Source organism: Schistocerca serialis, chromosome 2, assembly GCF_023864345.2.
Source record: "Schistocerca serialis cubense isolate TAMUIC-IGC-003099 chromosome 2, iqSchSeri2.2, whole genome shotgun sequence".
NCBI classification, from domain to species: domain Eukaryota; kingdom Metazoa; phylum Arthropoda; class Insecta; order Orthoptera; family Acrididae; genus Schistocerca; species Schistocerca serialis.
Window position 1 is genome coordinate 456,132,901 of NC_064639.1, and position 19,205 is coordinate 456,152,105.

The window sequence follows — 19,205 nt, forward strand, 5'->3', positions numbered from 1 at the left end:
CATGCCCAGTAGTTGGAAGAAAGCACAGGTCGCACCCATCTACAAGAAGGATTGTAGAAGTGATACACAAAACTACTGTCCAACATCCCTGACATTGATTTGTCGTAGGATCTTAGAGCATATTCTGAGTTCAAACATAATGAGGTATCTTGAATAAAAATGACCTTCTAAGTGCCAGTGAGCAAGGATTCTAGAAACATTGATTATATGAAAGCCCAACTGCACTTTTCTCATATGGCATACTGAAAGCTTTGAATCAAGGCTGTCAAGTAGAGCAGTATATCTTGATTTTTTGAAAGCATTTGACTCAGTACCGCACCCAAGCTTATTGTCAAAAGTACAATCATATGGAGTACCAAGTGAAATTTGTGACTGAATTGAGGACTTTTTGGTAGGGAGGATGCAGTATGCTATCTCGGATGGGGAGTCATCTTTATATGTATAAGTAATTTCAGGTGTGCCCCAAGGAAGTGTGTTAGGGCCCTTGCTGTTCATATTGTACGTTAATGACTTTGCTGATTACATTAATAGTAACCTCAAGACTTACTGCAGGTGGTGCAGTTATCTGAAAGAAGTTGCATAAATATTCAGTCAGATCTTGATAAGATTTCAAAGTGGTTCAAAGATTGGCAACTTGCTTTGAATGTTCAGAAATGTAAAATTGTGCACTTCACAAAACAAAATAAAGGAACTCCTATGACTATAACATCAATGAATCACTGTAGGAATCAGCCAACTCATACAAATACCAGGGTGTAACACCTGGTAGGGATATGAAATGGAATGATCATACAGGCCCAGTTGTCAGTAAAGCAGGTGGTACACTTCAGTTTATAAGTAGAATATTGGGAAAATGCAATCAATCTACAAAGGAGATTCCCTACAAATCATTCATGTGACTGGTTCTGGAATGTTGCACAAGTGTGTGGGACTTGTACCAAATAGGACTAAAGGGGGATATTGAACATATATAGGGGAAGCCAGCATAAATAGTCACAGGTTTCTTTGATGCATGTGAGAGTGTCACAGAGATACTGCATGAACTTGACCGGAAGGTGCTTGAAGACAGGCATAAGCTATCTCAAGTAAACCTATTAACAAAGTTTCAAGAACTGGCTTTAAATGATGACTCTAGGAATATATTACAACCCCCTACATATCGTTCACATGGGGACCATGACGATCAGATTAGAATAATTACTGCATGCACAGAGGCCTTCAAACAATCATTCTTCCCATGCTCTATATGTGAATGGAATGGGAAGAAACCCTTACGAGTGGTACAATGTGAAGTACCCTCGGCCTTGCCCTTCATGCTGGTTTGCAAAGTAGATGTAGATCACAGCTCCACCAGCATATTATAACTTAACTATTCAGTTCAGAAAGGGAATTTATGTTGTAGTTAATCTTCTTCCATAAAATGATGTAGCCAAAACATATACTGTAAATCTGTTTTATAATACTTTTATTGTGTTACAAGAACACATCATGCACAAATGAGCCTTGCAAAAATTGTAATAAAATTTAACTCCCTCTGACTGTTGGCATTTGGGAGAAAGTGAGATTTAAAGAGTTGGGTAGATCTACTCTAAATATAAATCTAACTGGAGGACATGGGACAAGGCTGACCGATTTGGGTCAAACTATGTAAGTAGAAGCGAATAGATGACCCTTCCAAGTCCCTAGAATATTTCCCCTGCAAGATAAAATGCTCTCTAAAGATTTATGCATGGGCTATGAGGGATTTTTGAGGAGAAGTTCATATATCGATTTGGTGGCCCAATGGTCAAATGCACTGACTGGCTATTTGTTGGGTTAGATTCAATTCCTATAGGCAACCAGATTTTTCTCCATTTTGTTTTATTCCTTGCAATATTAAAAGATTAATAATAAAATTTAAACCTGTTTAAACAGATCAATTTAAATACATAAAATTAATATATTCAATTTAGTTAAGATTACTACCCTTTTAATTCAAATGGCTATATGTTACCACATTGTAGCACACTGGTAAAATTTTGCACAAGCTGCCACTGATATTTCTCTTGAAGAGGCTATTATGTCCATTTTGTTGACAAGGAAATTTCTTTGCCGATTTTGAGGTTTCTTTTGAAATGCTGCAAAGTTTAATTTGCTACTTAATTTTTTCTACAATACTATGCCTTACAGCTCTGCTTGTTTCAAGTCAAGAATATGCAGCCTCTCTTTGTGATGTCTATTTGTTTGTCTTTTACTATTCAATGGACAATTGAGTTTTCATCTAATTTTTGGAGCTAATGGTCCACTGCTCTGCAGATGAGCTAAATCCATTGTTGGTTTAGAAGCATTTATTTGCATTATTTTCTTTCAGGTTGTTACTAAAAGGGTTAAAAATAACTGCACATTTTTAATTGACAATTCCTTTCATTCCCTTTTAATTAAATTTTTGTGATCTGCGTCCAGCAATATCAATATGTACTCTTTTCTTATGTATGTGTTTTACATGATATCTGAACCCCAAATTGCAGTATTCCTTATCACACTCTGGTCCTTCTGTATTGAATTTTTTGTCATTTTGATGTGGCTGTTGTGCTTTCTATGTGGACAACAAATTTCTAAAATGGATGGACACCATTTTTGAAACCTTGTGTTTCCCAAATTTCAACACAGAGATGCATTCTATCATTCTATACCTGTTTCAAATGACTATAGTACAAGAACTGTACTAACAATCTGAACCAGGTATTCTTAAACATTATTTCCTGTGCTGGCTTGTGTTTGGTCTATTGGTCATAAAAAATTTAAGATCCTTTCAAATTTGGTGTCACTCTTTGATGACTGTCATCAGTGCTTAACCTGCTGACAGATATCATTTTCTTCCTCCATTCTTATGTATAGTCAGCATCATACTGCTGCTACAATCCGCCAGTGGTCTGTTTGTAAACATGTTTTCTTCAAGGTCATTTTAGCAACACACATGCACTTGTCATTTATTGGCTGCACTTACCTTTCATGCCACTGTCATACCACTATTCCTTCCTGCTCCCCCATCTTCAAGCCACTACCCAGAGGCTCACCTCCTCACTCTCACTTCCTGTCTCTAGTAGCAGCACTTCTTCTCTTCTCCCATATTATTGCATCTTCACTCTCCTCCCTCTCCATGTCATGCAGCGTGTACTTCTCCACTATTTCCCCACTTGCAGGACTTGCTTTGCACTGCAGAGAATATGCCCCCCCCCCCCCCCGACCCCGTCCTCCATCTGCCTACTAGAGCTGACATGTTTTAATGACGTCACACGGCTATCACTGTTCCCCACCGCCCTATCCACATAAAAGTCTCTGACGTTAAGTAGTTCATTTACAAACAATGCTTGCACTCCTATCAGAAAAAAAACACATTCTAGTTGTAACCTCTTTTGTATTAGATGAACTGATTAATGACACAATGCATTCTTTCCCTTTCTTTATGTGAAGTTTTATGAATAGGGCCAGAAATTTTTTAGTTTTGTTAAGATGAACACCTACATTTTATTTACTCTGTATAGAATGTTGCCTGGATTTTTCTCCATGCCTATAACTTTATGTTTTGTACTTTCCTGACGTATCTGGCTGGTTTCATAAAAGGTATAATGCCAAGTGATGCCCTCAAGTTTTGACTAATAGCGATCTTAGCATTTCCTGATGACTGCCCTAATTATGTATCAACTATATTCCACTAAACAGCCATACATCTAAGTTTTATTCCATTGTACTTGACCAACATAAATTATGGTTCCTATACAGAATCGTTTCAGTCTTTTATCCTGGTTCACATAAAACCATGTCAGTTTTGCATTATTAAAAGACGAAGAAACTTTTGTGGTTGTTAGTGTTTTACTCTCTTCCTATGAGATGATGATTAGGGTGCAGCATTCTTGTGTAAGATAACTCATGTGGAATGAGTGTAATAGTTTTTCATGTGATGGATATTAATGATTTGCCACAGATCTGTTCCACCAAGTACTTTTTTTGCTTCTTTTTCCCATTATAACTTTACTTTGACGAGGTGATACATGTTGATGATTTTACTTTGTGGTTCTGGTAATTCAATAAACATTCAACAGTTTGTATGTTTCCTACAATTAATGAGTAGTTTAACTCGAAAACGTATGATGTCTGGAAACCCTTACACTAGGTGTGTTCACTCCACAAACATTTAAGGTCACACCAGATTCCCTTTTTGCAGTTGGACAATATAATGTCATGTCTTGAACAATAACTTCTGGAAAATATTGATTGAGTGGTTCTTACTCATGTGAGGTTTACAGTTATTCACTGACGAAACCTATATTATTCATTCTGCAAACCTATAATAAAGCAGGCCATAAGGTGGTCATACTTCATCCTCGTTAATTTTTATATGCCTCAATTATGCTTAATTAATTTAGATGTAAAACTGTTTGTATCATTTAAACTAAATGATGTGCATAAGGACTACTATCCCATGAGGTAATTTAAGATTTTTTAAAGCTAACAGGCATAGCTTCTGTTTTTGTTTTATATTATGATATCCAGTATGTAATGTAATTGTGCAGAGCTGTAGTTAAACCTCTCAACATGTAACGGTTCCACCAGCTTTTAATTCTTTGTTTGATTGTCCTTGGTGTCGAAGTACTGCATCACTACACTGACTGAAAAATGGGGTTTGTAATTTGGACACTGACTACTGTAAATAATGTAGCTGACAAATGCACAGTTGCATTGCACAGTCTTTTACTTTCACTGTTTACACAACCCCCCGCCCCACAATAATACACAGTTATACAGAGGGGTCCAAAAAAAATGTATCCACTGTTTAAAAGTCCATAACTGGCAACCTAACTGACCGAGTTGTCTCATCTTTGGTAGTGTAATAGTTTGTAGTTCCGGCAATCGCCACACAAGTCTTGTATTGCATTGTTTTGTTTTATCAGATGACAGTCACCAGATAGTCAGTGTTTTGTTCTTAGTTGCACCTAGTTACTCGAGTAAACATGGCTGGTGCAAGGCTTACATTCAATGAAAGGAAGTCAGTTTTGAAGTGGTATTTTAAGTACGAAAACATTAATGAGGGTCAACGGCAATAGCAAAATGAGTATCAAACAGAGCCACCGATAAGTTTAACGATTCCTCACATTTGAGACAAATTTGAAGCCGAAGGCTGTGTTAAAGATGTACACAAACAACAATCTGGATGAACTGTAACAGTAACAAGTCCAGCTAACTCCCGTCGCGTGTTACAACAATTCACTCGCTCACCACAGAAGCTGTCAGACAGTGTGCCCGTGAAACTGGAGTCAGTTGCTCTCAAGTGCTCAGTGAATTTTGAAGACAGCAAAGTGGAAGTGCTACATCCCACAATTGCTACATGCAATGAACGAGGATGGCCCAGATCATAGAATGGAGTACTTTACTAACAGGGTGCGCAACAATGAAGAGTTTGCAGAGGTGATTGTGTGGTCTGATGAGGCACAGTTCAAACTCGATGGTACAGTAAATTTCCATAACTGCATCTACTGGGCCGCTGAAAATCCGAACGTCCATGTAGACAAAGCCGTGAATTTGGCAGAAGTAAATGTGTGGTGTGGGTTGTCTTACCGGGGCTTGATTGGACCATTCTCCTTTGATGGCCCAGTTACCGGTGAGGTGTACCTTCAGAAGCTTCAGACATCCATTATACCTGCCATCTGAGACTTGTATGGAGACGGAAGCGTTTACTTTCAACAAGATGGTGCCCCAGCCCACTACCAAAATCGTGTTAGGGCATACCTCAATGAAAATCTACCAGGAAGATAGATAGGCCGTAAAGGTGCTGTGGAGTATCTACCACGTTCCTCAGACCTAACTCCTCTGGACTTTTACCTGTGGGGAACACTAAAGGACATCATTTATCGACAAAAGCCACACACATTGGATGAATTTCGAGAATCCATCGTACATTCATGTGCAAATATCCAACTGAACACGTTGCAGTCAGTAGTTCGTGCTGCAGTTCGGTGGCATCGTTTGTGTGTGGATGTTAATGGTGACCATTTCAAACACCTACAGTGATATCTTTAAGTTGGACTTTAAGCTACACTTTCACCAAAAATGAGACAACTCTGTCAATTAGTTTGCAAGTTATGGACTTTTCAACAGTGGATACATTTTTTGGACCCCTTTGTATATGTAAGGCCAGTGCACGATTATTTAAACTTTCCGTAAGCCTCATTAACAGTTCACAGGTGAACCTCCACATAACGCTACAATAGTATGGCTGTTGATCATCTACGAGCAGTAAAAACATAACCACAAAGTTCACAGTCCTTGAAGAATAACCAGATATGTATGGGGCAGACACTGTCACTGTTTTAACACGTGGCCTAATTGTTTAAAACTTATAACATTGTTGCAGCATTGTTGTTGTTCTAACGAGCACAGGTTACTCCTCTGAAACTTGGCTGTGGACTGACTGTCTCATGACCAAAAATCAGGCTCATATATATCATCACAATAATAGGTACCGAAACTACACATTGTTTAAAGTTTAATTTCTGTAAATTAAAACTTAACTCATTAAATTAACTGCATACATCAAAAAATTCATTCCTTTTAACCGTTTCTTCTACTACAAGGTTTAGGCCAAATTCTTTGTTTAAATCATAAAATTAACAAATATAGTTACGCAAACAATACTTTTGACAAAACTGTTAATTAGTTTGCTATTAATTAATAGCTGAGTTTGTTAACATGTTTTCGAAGAGATCCAAATAGATACTTTAAGAATACTAGCAATTCATCTCCTAAATGTTTACAATTTTTGCAGAATTTATGTTTGTTGATACATCAACAATAGCATTTAAGTTACGAAACAATTACTGATTTCACCCTATAATGAAAGATACCAACTAGTAAAAGTCAAAACAAATTAGAAAATCAATTACATCCATAAAACTAGGCACAAAATTAGATCTGGTGTTAAATTCTATAAAACTGAGGGCCAACCTTTCTCTTTCTTGAAAATGCAGATTCTATTCATGTATGCTAATGTTAAGTAGTTAAAAGTAATGAAACGAATTTTAAGGATGCAGGTGGCAAAACAGGAGGGGGAATTAAAATTATCCCAGCTTGCTTCATCACAAGCAGTGTTTGAGCAGAATAACTTTTGAGTTTTCCACTATACCAAACCATATTATTGATTGCATTCTGTTGAAGAGTGTCAATGAAAAGCATTAGCCTTTGACTTTTACAGTCGAAAGTCACCCATTATAAGTGTAAAACACTGTGAATAAGTATTGTATCAGTAATTAAGCCTACAGTGGGCCTTCAATCCTGACAGCTATTCAGAACTATTAGAGATACTACTATCATTTCCAAATAAGTACGTTATTTTGGAGTAACTGAAGATAGTAAATCTGTGTGTCATGGATCATTAGACACGAGATTTAGTATGTGTGTCTTATGATGCACCATTCCTTTGACTTACATTACATTACATTGATTCTTGTTCAATAGATCATGAATATGATATTTCATAATGAATGAAGTGATGATTGAATTCTGCAGTTTTATTGTAATTATGTTTAATAGTGGTCTGTCTCCAATGGTTACACTGTGTGCAAAGCCCAAAAATCTTAACCTCAAAAGGCAAGCCATCTCGATAACATTTATATAATGAGTAATTAGAAAATTGTTATCATTATTTTTACTGTTATTATTGGTACCATACTCTTTAGTGATTTCTCATTGGCTTCATTGTGATAAAACTTCGACAACTTTTATAAGGGTGAAGAACTTTAACAGAGAATTCCAAGTATTGGGACAAAGATGGTGTCATAAGAAGAAACTAATAAATTGATGGTGAGTGTGGAATGACTTTGCTTTCCTCTCAGCTGAGATATAGTATCCATAAGCAGTAGTCTGATTGCAATTTATAAACAATGAACAATGGAAAATCCAGGATGGAATAATAACAGTACTACAGACAGCTACTCACTATAGTGGAGATGTTGATTTGCAGACAGGTACAACAAAAAGACTGCTAAACTAGTAAACTGCCAGCCAAAAGGCCGACAACACACACATATTTATACAAGCACAACTCACACACACAAGACCACTGTCTCTGGCTGCCAAGGACGGATTGTGGGCAACTGTGAATAAAAAAAGACATTAGTTATGTGTGTGTGAGTTTTGCTTGCATGAATGTGTGTGTATTGTTTACTTTAGAAGAAGGCCTGTTGGCTAAAACTTACTTGTTTAGCAGTCTGTTTGTTGTGCCTGTCTGCAGCTCAATGTCTCCACTACAGGTTTAGTAGCAATCAGGATAGAGTGTTTTTAAACATCAATAATTTATATGGAATAACATTCATATAATGAAAACACTATGAAATATTAACTATATTAAAATTTGTGATTTATAAAATGCAATAAACTACATTTCAATGCTATGTCGTGTTGTTGTTGTGGTCTTTCAGTCTGAAGAATAGTTTGATGCAGTTGTCCATCATACTCTATCCTGCGCAACCCTCTTAATCTCTGAGTACCTACTGCAACCTTCATCCTTCTGAAAAAGCTTGATGTATTCATCTCCTGGTCTCCTTCTATGATTTTTGCCCCCACACTATTCTCCAGTACTAAACGGGTGATCCCTTGATGTCTCCGAATGTGTCCTACCAACCAATCCCTTCTTCTGGTCAGGTTGTGCCACAAATTTCTTTGCTCCCCAATTCTATTCAGTACCTCTTCATTAGTTACCTGATCTACCCATCTAATCTTCTGCATTCTTCTGTAGCACTACATTTCAAAAGCTTCTATTCTCTTCTTGTCTAAACTGTTTATCACCCACGTTTCACTTCCATACATGGCTGCACAAATACTTTCAGAAAAGGTTTCCTGACACATAATCTACACTTGACATTAACAAGTTTCTCTCTTTCAGAAACATTTTTCTTGCCATTGCCAGTCTACATGTAATATCCTCTCTACTTTTTCCAACATCAGTTTTTTGCTGTGCAAATAGAAAAACTCATCTATTACTTTAAGTATATCATTTCCCAATCTAAATCCCTCAACATCACCTGATTTAATTCAATTACATTCCATTATCCTCATTTTGGTTTTGTTAATGTTCATCTTATGTCTTCCTTTCATGACACTGTCCATTCTGTTCAACTGCTCTTTGAAGTCCTTTGCTGCCTCAGACAGAATTACAATGTCATCAGCAAACCTCAAAGTTTTTATTTCTTCTCCCTGAACTTTAATTCCTACTCCAAATTTTTCTTTTGTTTCCTTTACTGCTTGCTCAAAGTACAGTTTGAATAACAGGGGATAGGCTACAACACTGCCTCACTCCCTTCTCACTCACTGCTTCCCTTTCATTCCCCTTGACTTTTATAACTGTCGTCTGGTTTCTGTACAAGTAGTAAGTAGCCTTTTTCTCCCTGTATTTTACCCCTGCTACCCACATAATTTCAAAGAGAGTATTCCAGTCAACACTGTCAAACGTTTTCTCTAAGTTTACAAACACTATAAACGTAGATCTGCCTTTCCTAACCTGTCTTCTAAGAGAAGTCATAAGATCAGTATCACGTCGTGTTTTCCAACATTTCCCCGGAAACCAAAATGTTCTTCTCCAAGGTCAGCTTCTACCAGTTTTTCGATTCTTCTGTAAAGAATTCATGTTATTATTTTGCAATCATGATTTCTTAAACCGATAGTTTGATAATATTCACACCTGTCAGCACCTGCTTTCTTTGGAACTGGAATTATTCTATTCTTCTTGAAACCTGCGAGTATTTTGCCTCTCTCATGCACATTTTGCTCATCAGTTGGAAGAGTTCCATCATGGCTAGCTCTTCCAAGGCTATCAGTAGTATTAACAAAATGTTGTCTAATCCCAAAGCATTTTTTCGATTTAGGTCTTTCAGTGCTCTGTCAAATTCTTCTTGCAATATTATATCTCCTATCTCATCTTCTTCTGCTTCCTCTACCGTTTCTATAATGTTACCTTCAAGTACATATTTCTTGTGTAGATCTTCTACACTCCTGGAAATGGAAAAAAGAACACATTGACACCGGTGTGTCAGACCCACCATACTTGCTCCGGACACTGCGAGAGGGCTGTACAAGCAATGATCACACGCACGGCACAGCGGACACACCAGGAACCGCGGTGTTGGCCGTCGAATGGCGCTAGCTGCGCAGCATTTGTGCACCGCCGCCGTCAGTGTCAGCCAGTTTGCCATGGCATACGGAGCTCCATCGCAGTCTTTAACACTGGTAGCATGCCGCGACAGCGTGGACGTGAACCGTATGTGCAGTTGACGGACTTTGAGCGAGGGCGTATAGTGGGCATGCGGGAGGCCGGGTGGACGTACCGCCGAATTGCTCAACACGTGGGGCGTGAGGTCTCCACAGTACATCGATGTTGTCGCCAGGTCGGCGGAAGGTGCACGTGCCCGTCGACCTGGGACCAGACCGCAGCGACGCACGGATGCACGCCAAGACCGTAGGATCCTACGCAGTGCCGTAGGGGACCGCACCGCCACTTCCCAGCAAATTAGGGACACTGTTGCTCCTGGGGTATCGGTGAGGACCATTCGCAACCGTCTCCATGAAGCTGGGCTACGGTCCCGCACACCGTTAGGCCATCTTCCGCTCACGCCCCAACATCGTGCAGCCCGCCTCCAGTGGTGTCGCGACAGGCGTGAATGGATGGACGAATGGAGACGTGTCGTCTTCAGCGATGAGAGTCGCTTCTGCCTTGGTGCCAATGATGGTCGTATGCGTGTTTGGCGCCGTGCAGGTGAGCGCCACAATCAGGACTGCATACGACCGAGGCACACAGGGCCAACACCCGGCATCATGGTGTGGGGAGCGATCTCCTACACTGGCCGTACACCACTGGTGATCGTCGAGGGGACACTGAATAGTGCACGGTACATCCAAACTGTCATCGAACCCATCGTTCTACCATTCCTAGACCGGCAAGGGAACTTGCTGTTCCAACAGGACAATGCACGTCCGCATGTATCCCGTGCCACCCAACGTGCTCTAGAAGGTGTAAGTCAACTACCCTGGCCAGCAAGATCTCCAGATCTGTCTCCCATTGAGCATGTTTGGGACTGGATGAAGCGTCGTCTCACGCGGTCTGCACGTCCAGCACGAACGCTGGTCCAACTGAGGCGCCAGGTGGAAATGGCATGGAAAGCCGTTCCACAGGACTACATCCAGCATCTCTACGATCGTCTCCATGGGAGAATAGCAGCCTGCATTGCTGCGAAAGGTGGATATACACTGTTCTAGTGCCGACATTGTGCATGCTCTGTTGCCTGTGTCTATGTGCCTGTGGTTCTGTCAGTGTGATCATGTGATGTATCTGACCCCAGGAATGTGTCAATAAAGTTTCCCCTTCCTGGGACAATGAATTCACGGTGTTCTTATTTCAATTTCCAGGAGTGTATATGCTTCTTCTACCTTCAGCTTTCTCTTCTTTGTTTAAGACCATTTTCCGTCTGCGCTCTTGATATTCATAAAGCTGCTTCTCTTATCTCTGAAGGCCTCTTTGATTTTCCTGTAGGCAGTATCAATCTTTCCCCTAGTGACATATGCTTCTGGATCCAAAGTCTTCGTCTTACCGGTATATAATCAATCTGAAACCTTCCAGTGTCTCCAGGTCTCTTCCATGTATACAACCTTCTTTCTTGATTCTTAAAAGAAGTCTTAGTGATGATTAAATTCTGCCAGGTGACTTTCTCTTTTATTCATTTTGCCTTTTCCGTATTCACCTACTATTTTTCCTTATCTTCCTTCTCCTAGTATAAAATTCCAGTCCCCAAAGACAATTAAATTTTTGTCTTCCATAACTATCTGAATAATTTCTTTTATCTCATCATACATTTCTTCTCCCCCTTCATCATCTGCAGAACTAGTTGGCATATAAACTTGTACTTCTGTGGTGGGTGTGGGCCAAATATTTTGGCTACAATAATGTGCTCACTATGCTGTTCATAGTAGCTCATTCGCATTCCTATTTTCTTAAAGATTATTAAACCTACTCCTGCACTGCCACTATTTGATTTTGTATTTATAACCCTGTTTGGACCTGAACAGAAGTCCTGTTCCTACTGCCACTGAACTTCACTAATTCCCTCTATATCTAACTTTGACCTATCCATTTCCCTTTTTAAATTTTGTAACCTACTTGCCCAATTAAGGGATCTGACATTCCATGCTCCAAACTGTAGAATGCCTGTTTTGTTTCCCCTGATAACAATATCCTCCCGAGTAGATCCGATCTGGAGATGCAAATGGGGGACTATTTTACCTTCAGTATATTTTACCCAAGAGGGTGCCATCATCATTTAACCATAAAGCAGAACAGCATGCACTTGGGAAAAGTTACAGCTGCAGTTTCTCCTTGCTTTATGCTGTTCACAGTGCGAGGCACAGCAAGGCCATTTTGGTTGATGTTACAAAGCCAGATCATCCAGACTGTTACCCCTGTAACTACTGAAAAGGCTGATGCCCCTCTTCAGGTACCATACATGTCTGGCCTGTCGACAGATACCCCTCTGTATTCCCTTACATTTCTCTGATTTTTCCAGGCAAAATGTAATTCCCAGAGAATTCCACGTTTTCCAGAAGAATTGCCACCCTGTTTGCAATGTTCTGTACTTTCAACACATAGTGTTTCAATAGTGATTGGAAACTACTCCATACCTTATTTATGTTTTGACAGTTGAGTTTCTTACAATTAGGATCACAGTCCAGAGTTTGCTAAACAAGTTTTCAGGAATAATATGTGCTAATATTAAGTTTATGCTGAGTGGTAAACCTCTGCCAGGTTAACATCTAATACTACATTGTTATAGTCAATTAATTGTAAGTTTGAGCAGATCGTATACCAAGAAGATCATTTCATTTTCAGAGAATGTGAAGTCTTGTAAAACTTCATTTGTAACATTGACCAAGTTACAGAAATTATCAACTGCATCCTAGTCCAAGCATTTTAATATTAGATATTTGTAAGTTTACTATTAAATTAATTATATTAAGCCCCTGAGTTTCCTATTATTCGACAGTGTGGTAGAGGTAGGTGAAAAAAGTTATCTTATAATCTTTATTGATACTTTTGACAGCTTTCACTTTTTTTATATTGTTAATTTTGTGTTGTCTTTCTACAGCAATCAAGAGCATTTTCAGGCGATTTGTGATGACACAGTTTCTTTAGACTACTTTGAAGCACAGACTGTGATCATCCATTCTGCAGTGATAATGGTGGGTGAGCGCCATTGCTGGCTATCCATTTTATGTTTTTGTACCCGCCCCCTCCCCCCCAAAGTCTGATTCTTATCCTCCAGTTGTGTCATCGACACCACCCTTTCTTTCCTCTTCTGTCAAAGAAGGGTAACTTAGGCTGAAGCCTCTTGACAGTACCAGTTTCTCTATCTCACTTCCATCCAAGGTATGGCTTCCCCCTTGACACAAGTGTCTAATAGTCCTCTTCTGTGCTTTTGCCACTGGATATGAGCCTTTTCCTCTTGCACCAGTTGACATTATCAATCTGTATTTCTTCCACTTACCCAGTAACTTTGTATTTTGCATATAGCATGTAAGGTTTCTCTATTTGCCAATGCTTTTACAATGTGTACCTGTATAGAACTGGTCCCATTTATGATAACTATAGTTGAGAGATGTTTTAATATGTGTTAATATTTTGTAGCCTGAAGAGGTCTGTGCACCTACTAATCTTTTAAAAAGTGCTTAATCCTCTTCTAACCCAAGTCAGGTGTTAATGTTTTGCAGTATGTTGATTTATTGTGTTTGTCAGCCAAATACATTGGTTTTCATATAATTATGTATTTTATTATGTTGATGATGTATTTTTATTCTGGCACTGGTTCCACTAAGTAACAAGATTAATGTTTGCCAGAAAACATAAACAGCTCCACATTTCTAGGGGCATCTGTAAAACATTGAAAAGCCTGTGCTGACTCAATCCACATAGTATTTACTCTTTTATTACAATGAGTTTAGTGTTGTAACACTAAATTATTCATATAAATTATTTGAACCTAATGGAAATCATAACAATCATTCCATTTTTTAAAAAGTTTCTGCCATGATTTTAGCTCTGTTTATTTTAAGATCTGGTTGAGTGGTAATTACACAGTATCAGAGAATACTATAACCAGATATGCATTTGCCTTTTATTTTAACCAGTATTTTAAGACTTGATCAAAATATGAAGCTCAGTAAAATGACCATGATTACAATTACTGGGATTAAATGTTTGGATTTTTTCTCAAATTTTGCTTAAAAGTTCAACTTGTGCATACTATGTGATTTACAAATGACATTTGGAGCATCAATTAATTGTGATAATCTGCTGACACACTCGAGGTGGAAAAACATAAAAGGGAAATTCTCTGGAAAAAATTCAACCCAGTTTTTTTTGTGAATGACACTGGATAACCAAGCCATCAAGGAAGATCTACAAAAGGCAGAAACAGCAAACAGCTTTAGAAAAAAATGGATGAAATTCTATGGACATATCAACATGAAGATCAACAACAGACTCATGAGGTGAATGTTTGAGACACCAAACACTAGCAGAAAGAAGACAAAATGAAGCACTAAAACAGAAGAATATACTGAAGATGTGGAAATCACACATGATAATGTAAGCAATCAAGAACTGTTCAAAACATCACAAAGAACACACACTAAACTGAAACACATGGAAAAGAGAACAGGAAATAAGATTACTAGAAGAACAAAAGAGAGAACACAGTGAGCATATGAAGAGAATTTGCGAAGAATGAAGGAACACGAAAATTCAAATGCTCTCTTAAAAAGAAGTATTCAAAATATTAATAATAACAATAATAAAATAATTACTAAAAGCATTGTAAAATAGAAAAAAATATTACTACATTTATTTCTACTGATTATATAAGTGCAGTTTAAATGAGCTGAAGTCAAATTTTACATAACACTCAAATTTAGTGATATTATTAACAAAATATACAATATACGGCTCTGGTAATAAAATCACTGATAGAGTAGAAGGATTTGGTCATCAACAAAGCCCTATAGGTTCTCTTATGTGTGCAGATGCATAAACCAATATACTGTTTACAGCAAATGCCATTAAAATATAAGTATACTGAGCAGCAATAGTTAGGACACCAGTTCTTTGAAAAGTTTCCAACAGGAAGTTTCCTACAGGACAATCTTGAATTCATAGCACAAATTATTCGTGTTATTTGCTTTTGGGATTTGAAAACTCAGCTTCATTGGATGAGTTACCCCATAATGTGACTTGACATGGCATTATGGAATAAAAGTAACACAATATGCATCTTTTTCTTTTTATGCACCCAATTTTAGACAACTTTCACATTACAAATAATGATTTGTTAAGTATATTCACAATTGTTTAATATGTTCTCTCCAGCTGAATTTACTACCATGATGTAATTCTAACAGTTCAACTCTGTTGGCCTCTTTATATACATAATATATTTTATGAATATCCTAGGTGAAACTCTTCTGAATTTATAAAGTAATGTCTAAAAAACATGACAATGAATTTGGCTACAAACTATTCAATAACATACACAGTAGATACTGAAGCTATAGTTGCAGATGGCTGTAAATACTTGACAAAAGAGCAGGAATTCTACTTTTATGCATTCAAATATTCTCAATCACTTTTTAGGATTTATAGTTAACTCTTTGGATATGGAAGAGGCTTGCAGTATTGTACATGGAAAAGGTTATGATAAACATAATACAGATTTCAATTAAGAGTAAGCTCTGACAAAAAGCTGATTAACTGAGAAAGTATGGAGTTTAAAAATCAGATGATAATGGTCATCAGAGATTGTGTAGCTTATCAATGTTGTCCTAACATAGCAGCAATGCCCTTGAGTAACTACGTAAACATTTTATGCCTCAGAAAACATTTTGGAGAAGAAAGTAATATGAATTATGAGGCTTGTGATAAGCCCACAGCACAAGATTACAGCTGCTCGTGCAGAATCTCGTAATGTAAATGCAAAACAACCCAAGTAAGGGAACTTAATTCCACAAAAGACATTCAATAGCCTACTGCTTGATCTTATCAATATAGCAATACAACAGAAGTACAAATGACTAGATAAAGTGAAAAATATAGAAAGGGATGGTAATACATTCCAAAGGCACAAATTAGTAATTTAAGAAAACTACTGAAAAACACAGGAAGATAAAAATAAGCAACTTAACCATATGAGAATACCATAAATAAAATATTACAAATGTTAAGAAAAAGGAATAAGTACACACAGGGACAGGATGAGAATGTAATTAAAAACAGTAAAAGTCTTAATTTAAACATAAACAATTATACTGATTATAAATAACTGGCTTAGATCAGTTAATAATCATCTTCAGATTTAAAAATAAAATAAGAATAAAACATTAATATGTATCCATCTAAAACAAATAACTCATATCGAAAATATTTAAAATTATTAAAAACGTACCTGATTAAGTATGTAACAGAGATTCAAGATATTTAAAATTGTGCTTGATTAATCACCTTTTGCTCAAAATGGAAATATTTGATGCTGAAATATATACTCAGATTGCAGCATACTGCCAAGATAATTATTCTTAAAATAAGAAGCAGAAGACTTTGTTTGTCATGAGCATCTGTACATCAGATTAAATATCATTTATGTTTATTTACTGTACCAAAAGTTAAACATCTGAAATTTAATCTTTAAAAAAATTCTTCTAATTATAAGAATGCCAGAAATACTTGCGTATTTGTTTTCATCTCTCCATACCTAAGGAACGGACAATAGTACAGACTTCACGAACATCAATTGATTTGTTCCCAGCATGATCAAATACTTCAAAAGCTTCAATAATTCTCTTCTCCAAATCAGACTGATCTGAAAATTATGTGTTCAAATAATATATTACATAATATGGTTAGTTTATCTACTTATATCCTGGATTTAATGTAATAGGAATCTTAAGTATTATAAAAACTACTGAAATTTAGAAGTGCAAAGGCACTTTGTTAAATAAAATAAAAAATTTACGTTTATGTATTATTCAAATGGACCACATACATAGAGATTTTTGAGATAGTAACTAAGCATACATATTTCCAACAATGACATTATTTAAATATTGCTAAAATCATGTTTATAAAACAACATTTGTTATAAGATGTTGTGTGTGTCATGTAATGACACATCTATTTTATTGACCATGAATATTAAACAAACATTTGAATGTCACTCAATAATATTCCAGAATGGTTTTCTGTCTCTGTACAACAATTTATAAGTACAGGGGGCTCCTTTGAGTTAAACACTCCAGCAATAAACTTTTAATAATAATAATAATAATAATAATAATAATAATAGTCTTTATTTGACCATAATAACCTTATAGTCATGGATATTATACTCCTTGCACAACAATATTAATAAAATAATACAAAAATATAAAGATATATACAAAAAATAACACAGTAGATACTACTCTTCAAATATCTTTAAAAAATATTTACTGCTATTAACATGATGGAGGCGGATATCTACAAAAATAGTATCATAAATAAACTATTTGAGAGATCTTTAAATGAGTATAACTTTCTTTTAATTAATACCTGTTTTCATATGTACTTAAACTGTCAGGAGTGATGTTTTTCACAATGAGATTAGGCACAGTTTGTCAAACTGATCACATCACTCATTCACATAACTATTTATTAAATTTCATTTGCAAAATGCATTATAAATCGAAAATATATTTAAATAAATGCAAAGGTGGCATAAAATCACAACAACAATCGAAATATTAATCATTCAGTTTCCTTATTGGCACTGTTGGACTATGGTAACAAATGACAACAACATTATTTTTTCACTTGCTTCTTTATTAAATTTCGCTAATTAAACTCATTATAAATGACAAACACCTTTACAAAAAGACAAAGGTGACACTGGAGCATGACGATGATAATATTACTCATTCATTTGTCTCATCATCACTTTTGGACTTTGGTAACACTTGAGGAATTTTATTGCAGTCAAAGCAAAAAGTTTCAATGTGTGTCAATCACTTTGGCTTTTGACACATTTTGCAACAGTATTTTCTCAGTCTTTTCTTTACTGTGCATGTGTTACATCTTTTTCTCTGGATCCCAGTTCCTACTGACCTTTTCTACTGTCTGTCTTCTGCTTCCTTTTTGCATGTTGGCCTACAATGTTGTAGCCTTGGTTGAAGATCCCTGTGAATTCCTGAGGAGTCCAACCTTGTTGAGACAACTGAAGTAGAACTAATGCATGAGATAGTTGTTTCAGGAACCCTTTTCTTCTGAAACAATTCTCATTGTTGCCACAATAAATTACTTGTGCATTGATTCCATCATATAGATTATTGCAAAAAAATTCAACCATAAGCCAATGGCACACTTCTTGCAAGACTGTATGAACTCAACTGATGTGCCAACTCCATCTCTGGTGCTATTATAAAATGTTACAATGGATGGCTTCTCATTATCTCCATTGTCAGCATTTACTGAATTGTCTTAATACGAATTTGATGCCAGGATCATGTACTTTCCCTTGTTAGGAATATCGGAAACTACAATACAACTTTTATCAAAGCCAAAAAGTGAACTGGGAACAATCCTTCCTTTACTAGTAGTAAATTCCAGAGGAATCACATGTTTGTTTTTCTTCATTGTCCCAACAAAAGAAACATCTTTCCTTCATGACTCTTCTATCAAGCCAATACTAGTAAATCAGTTGCCTACCATCACATTTTGACCTACCTGATAAATAGGTTTGACACATAACAAGATGATCTGTGTATCATGTTTTCCGCTCCAAGAGAAACTTTTTTTTAATATATATATTCTACACTGCCAGAAAAAAATTAGTACAATCTTTTAGATATTTTCAATTCACTCAAGATCTATTGTTGCAACAGTGCATATGGAATACATGAAATGATTACATTTACAGATGAATAGCACAAGTGGTACTGAGGAACCACGTGTTGACCCATGCTGAAACACCCATATTACTACGTGGTGTAGCCTCCAAGGGCGGCGATGCAGGAGCTGACTCTGGGAACCAATCATACAGACAGCGAATACTATATTGGGATACATTATTCCATGCCTGCTCGACCTGTTGACGTAGTTCTGTACG

The 19,205-nt window shown here is 36.8% G+C and overlaps 1 protein-coding gene across 1 annotated transcript in view; it reads right to left on the reverse strand.

The window, feature by feature from the left end:
• The window catches only part of LOC126456082 (dynein regulatory complex protein 8), a 110,416-nt gene that overhangs the window by 83,151 nt on the left and 8,060 nt on the right, over window positions 1-19,205 (reverse strand). The window contains exon 3 of the mRNA XM_050091838.1: window positions 16,818-16,920. Within this exon, the coding sequence (XP_049947795.1) occupies window positions 16,818-16,920 (103 nt within the window). The remainder of the gene's footprint in view (window positions 1-16,817; window positions 16,921-19,205) is intronic.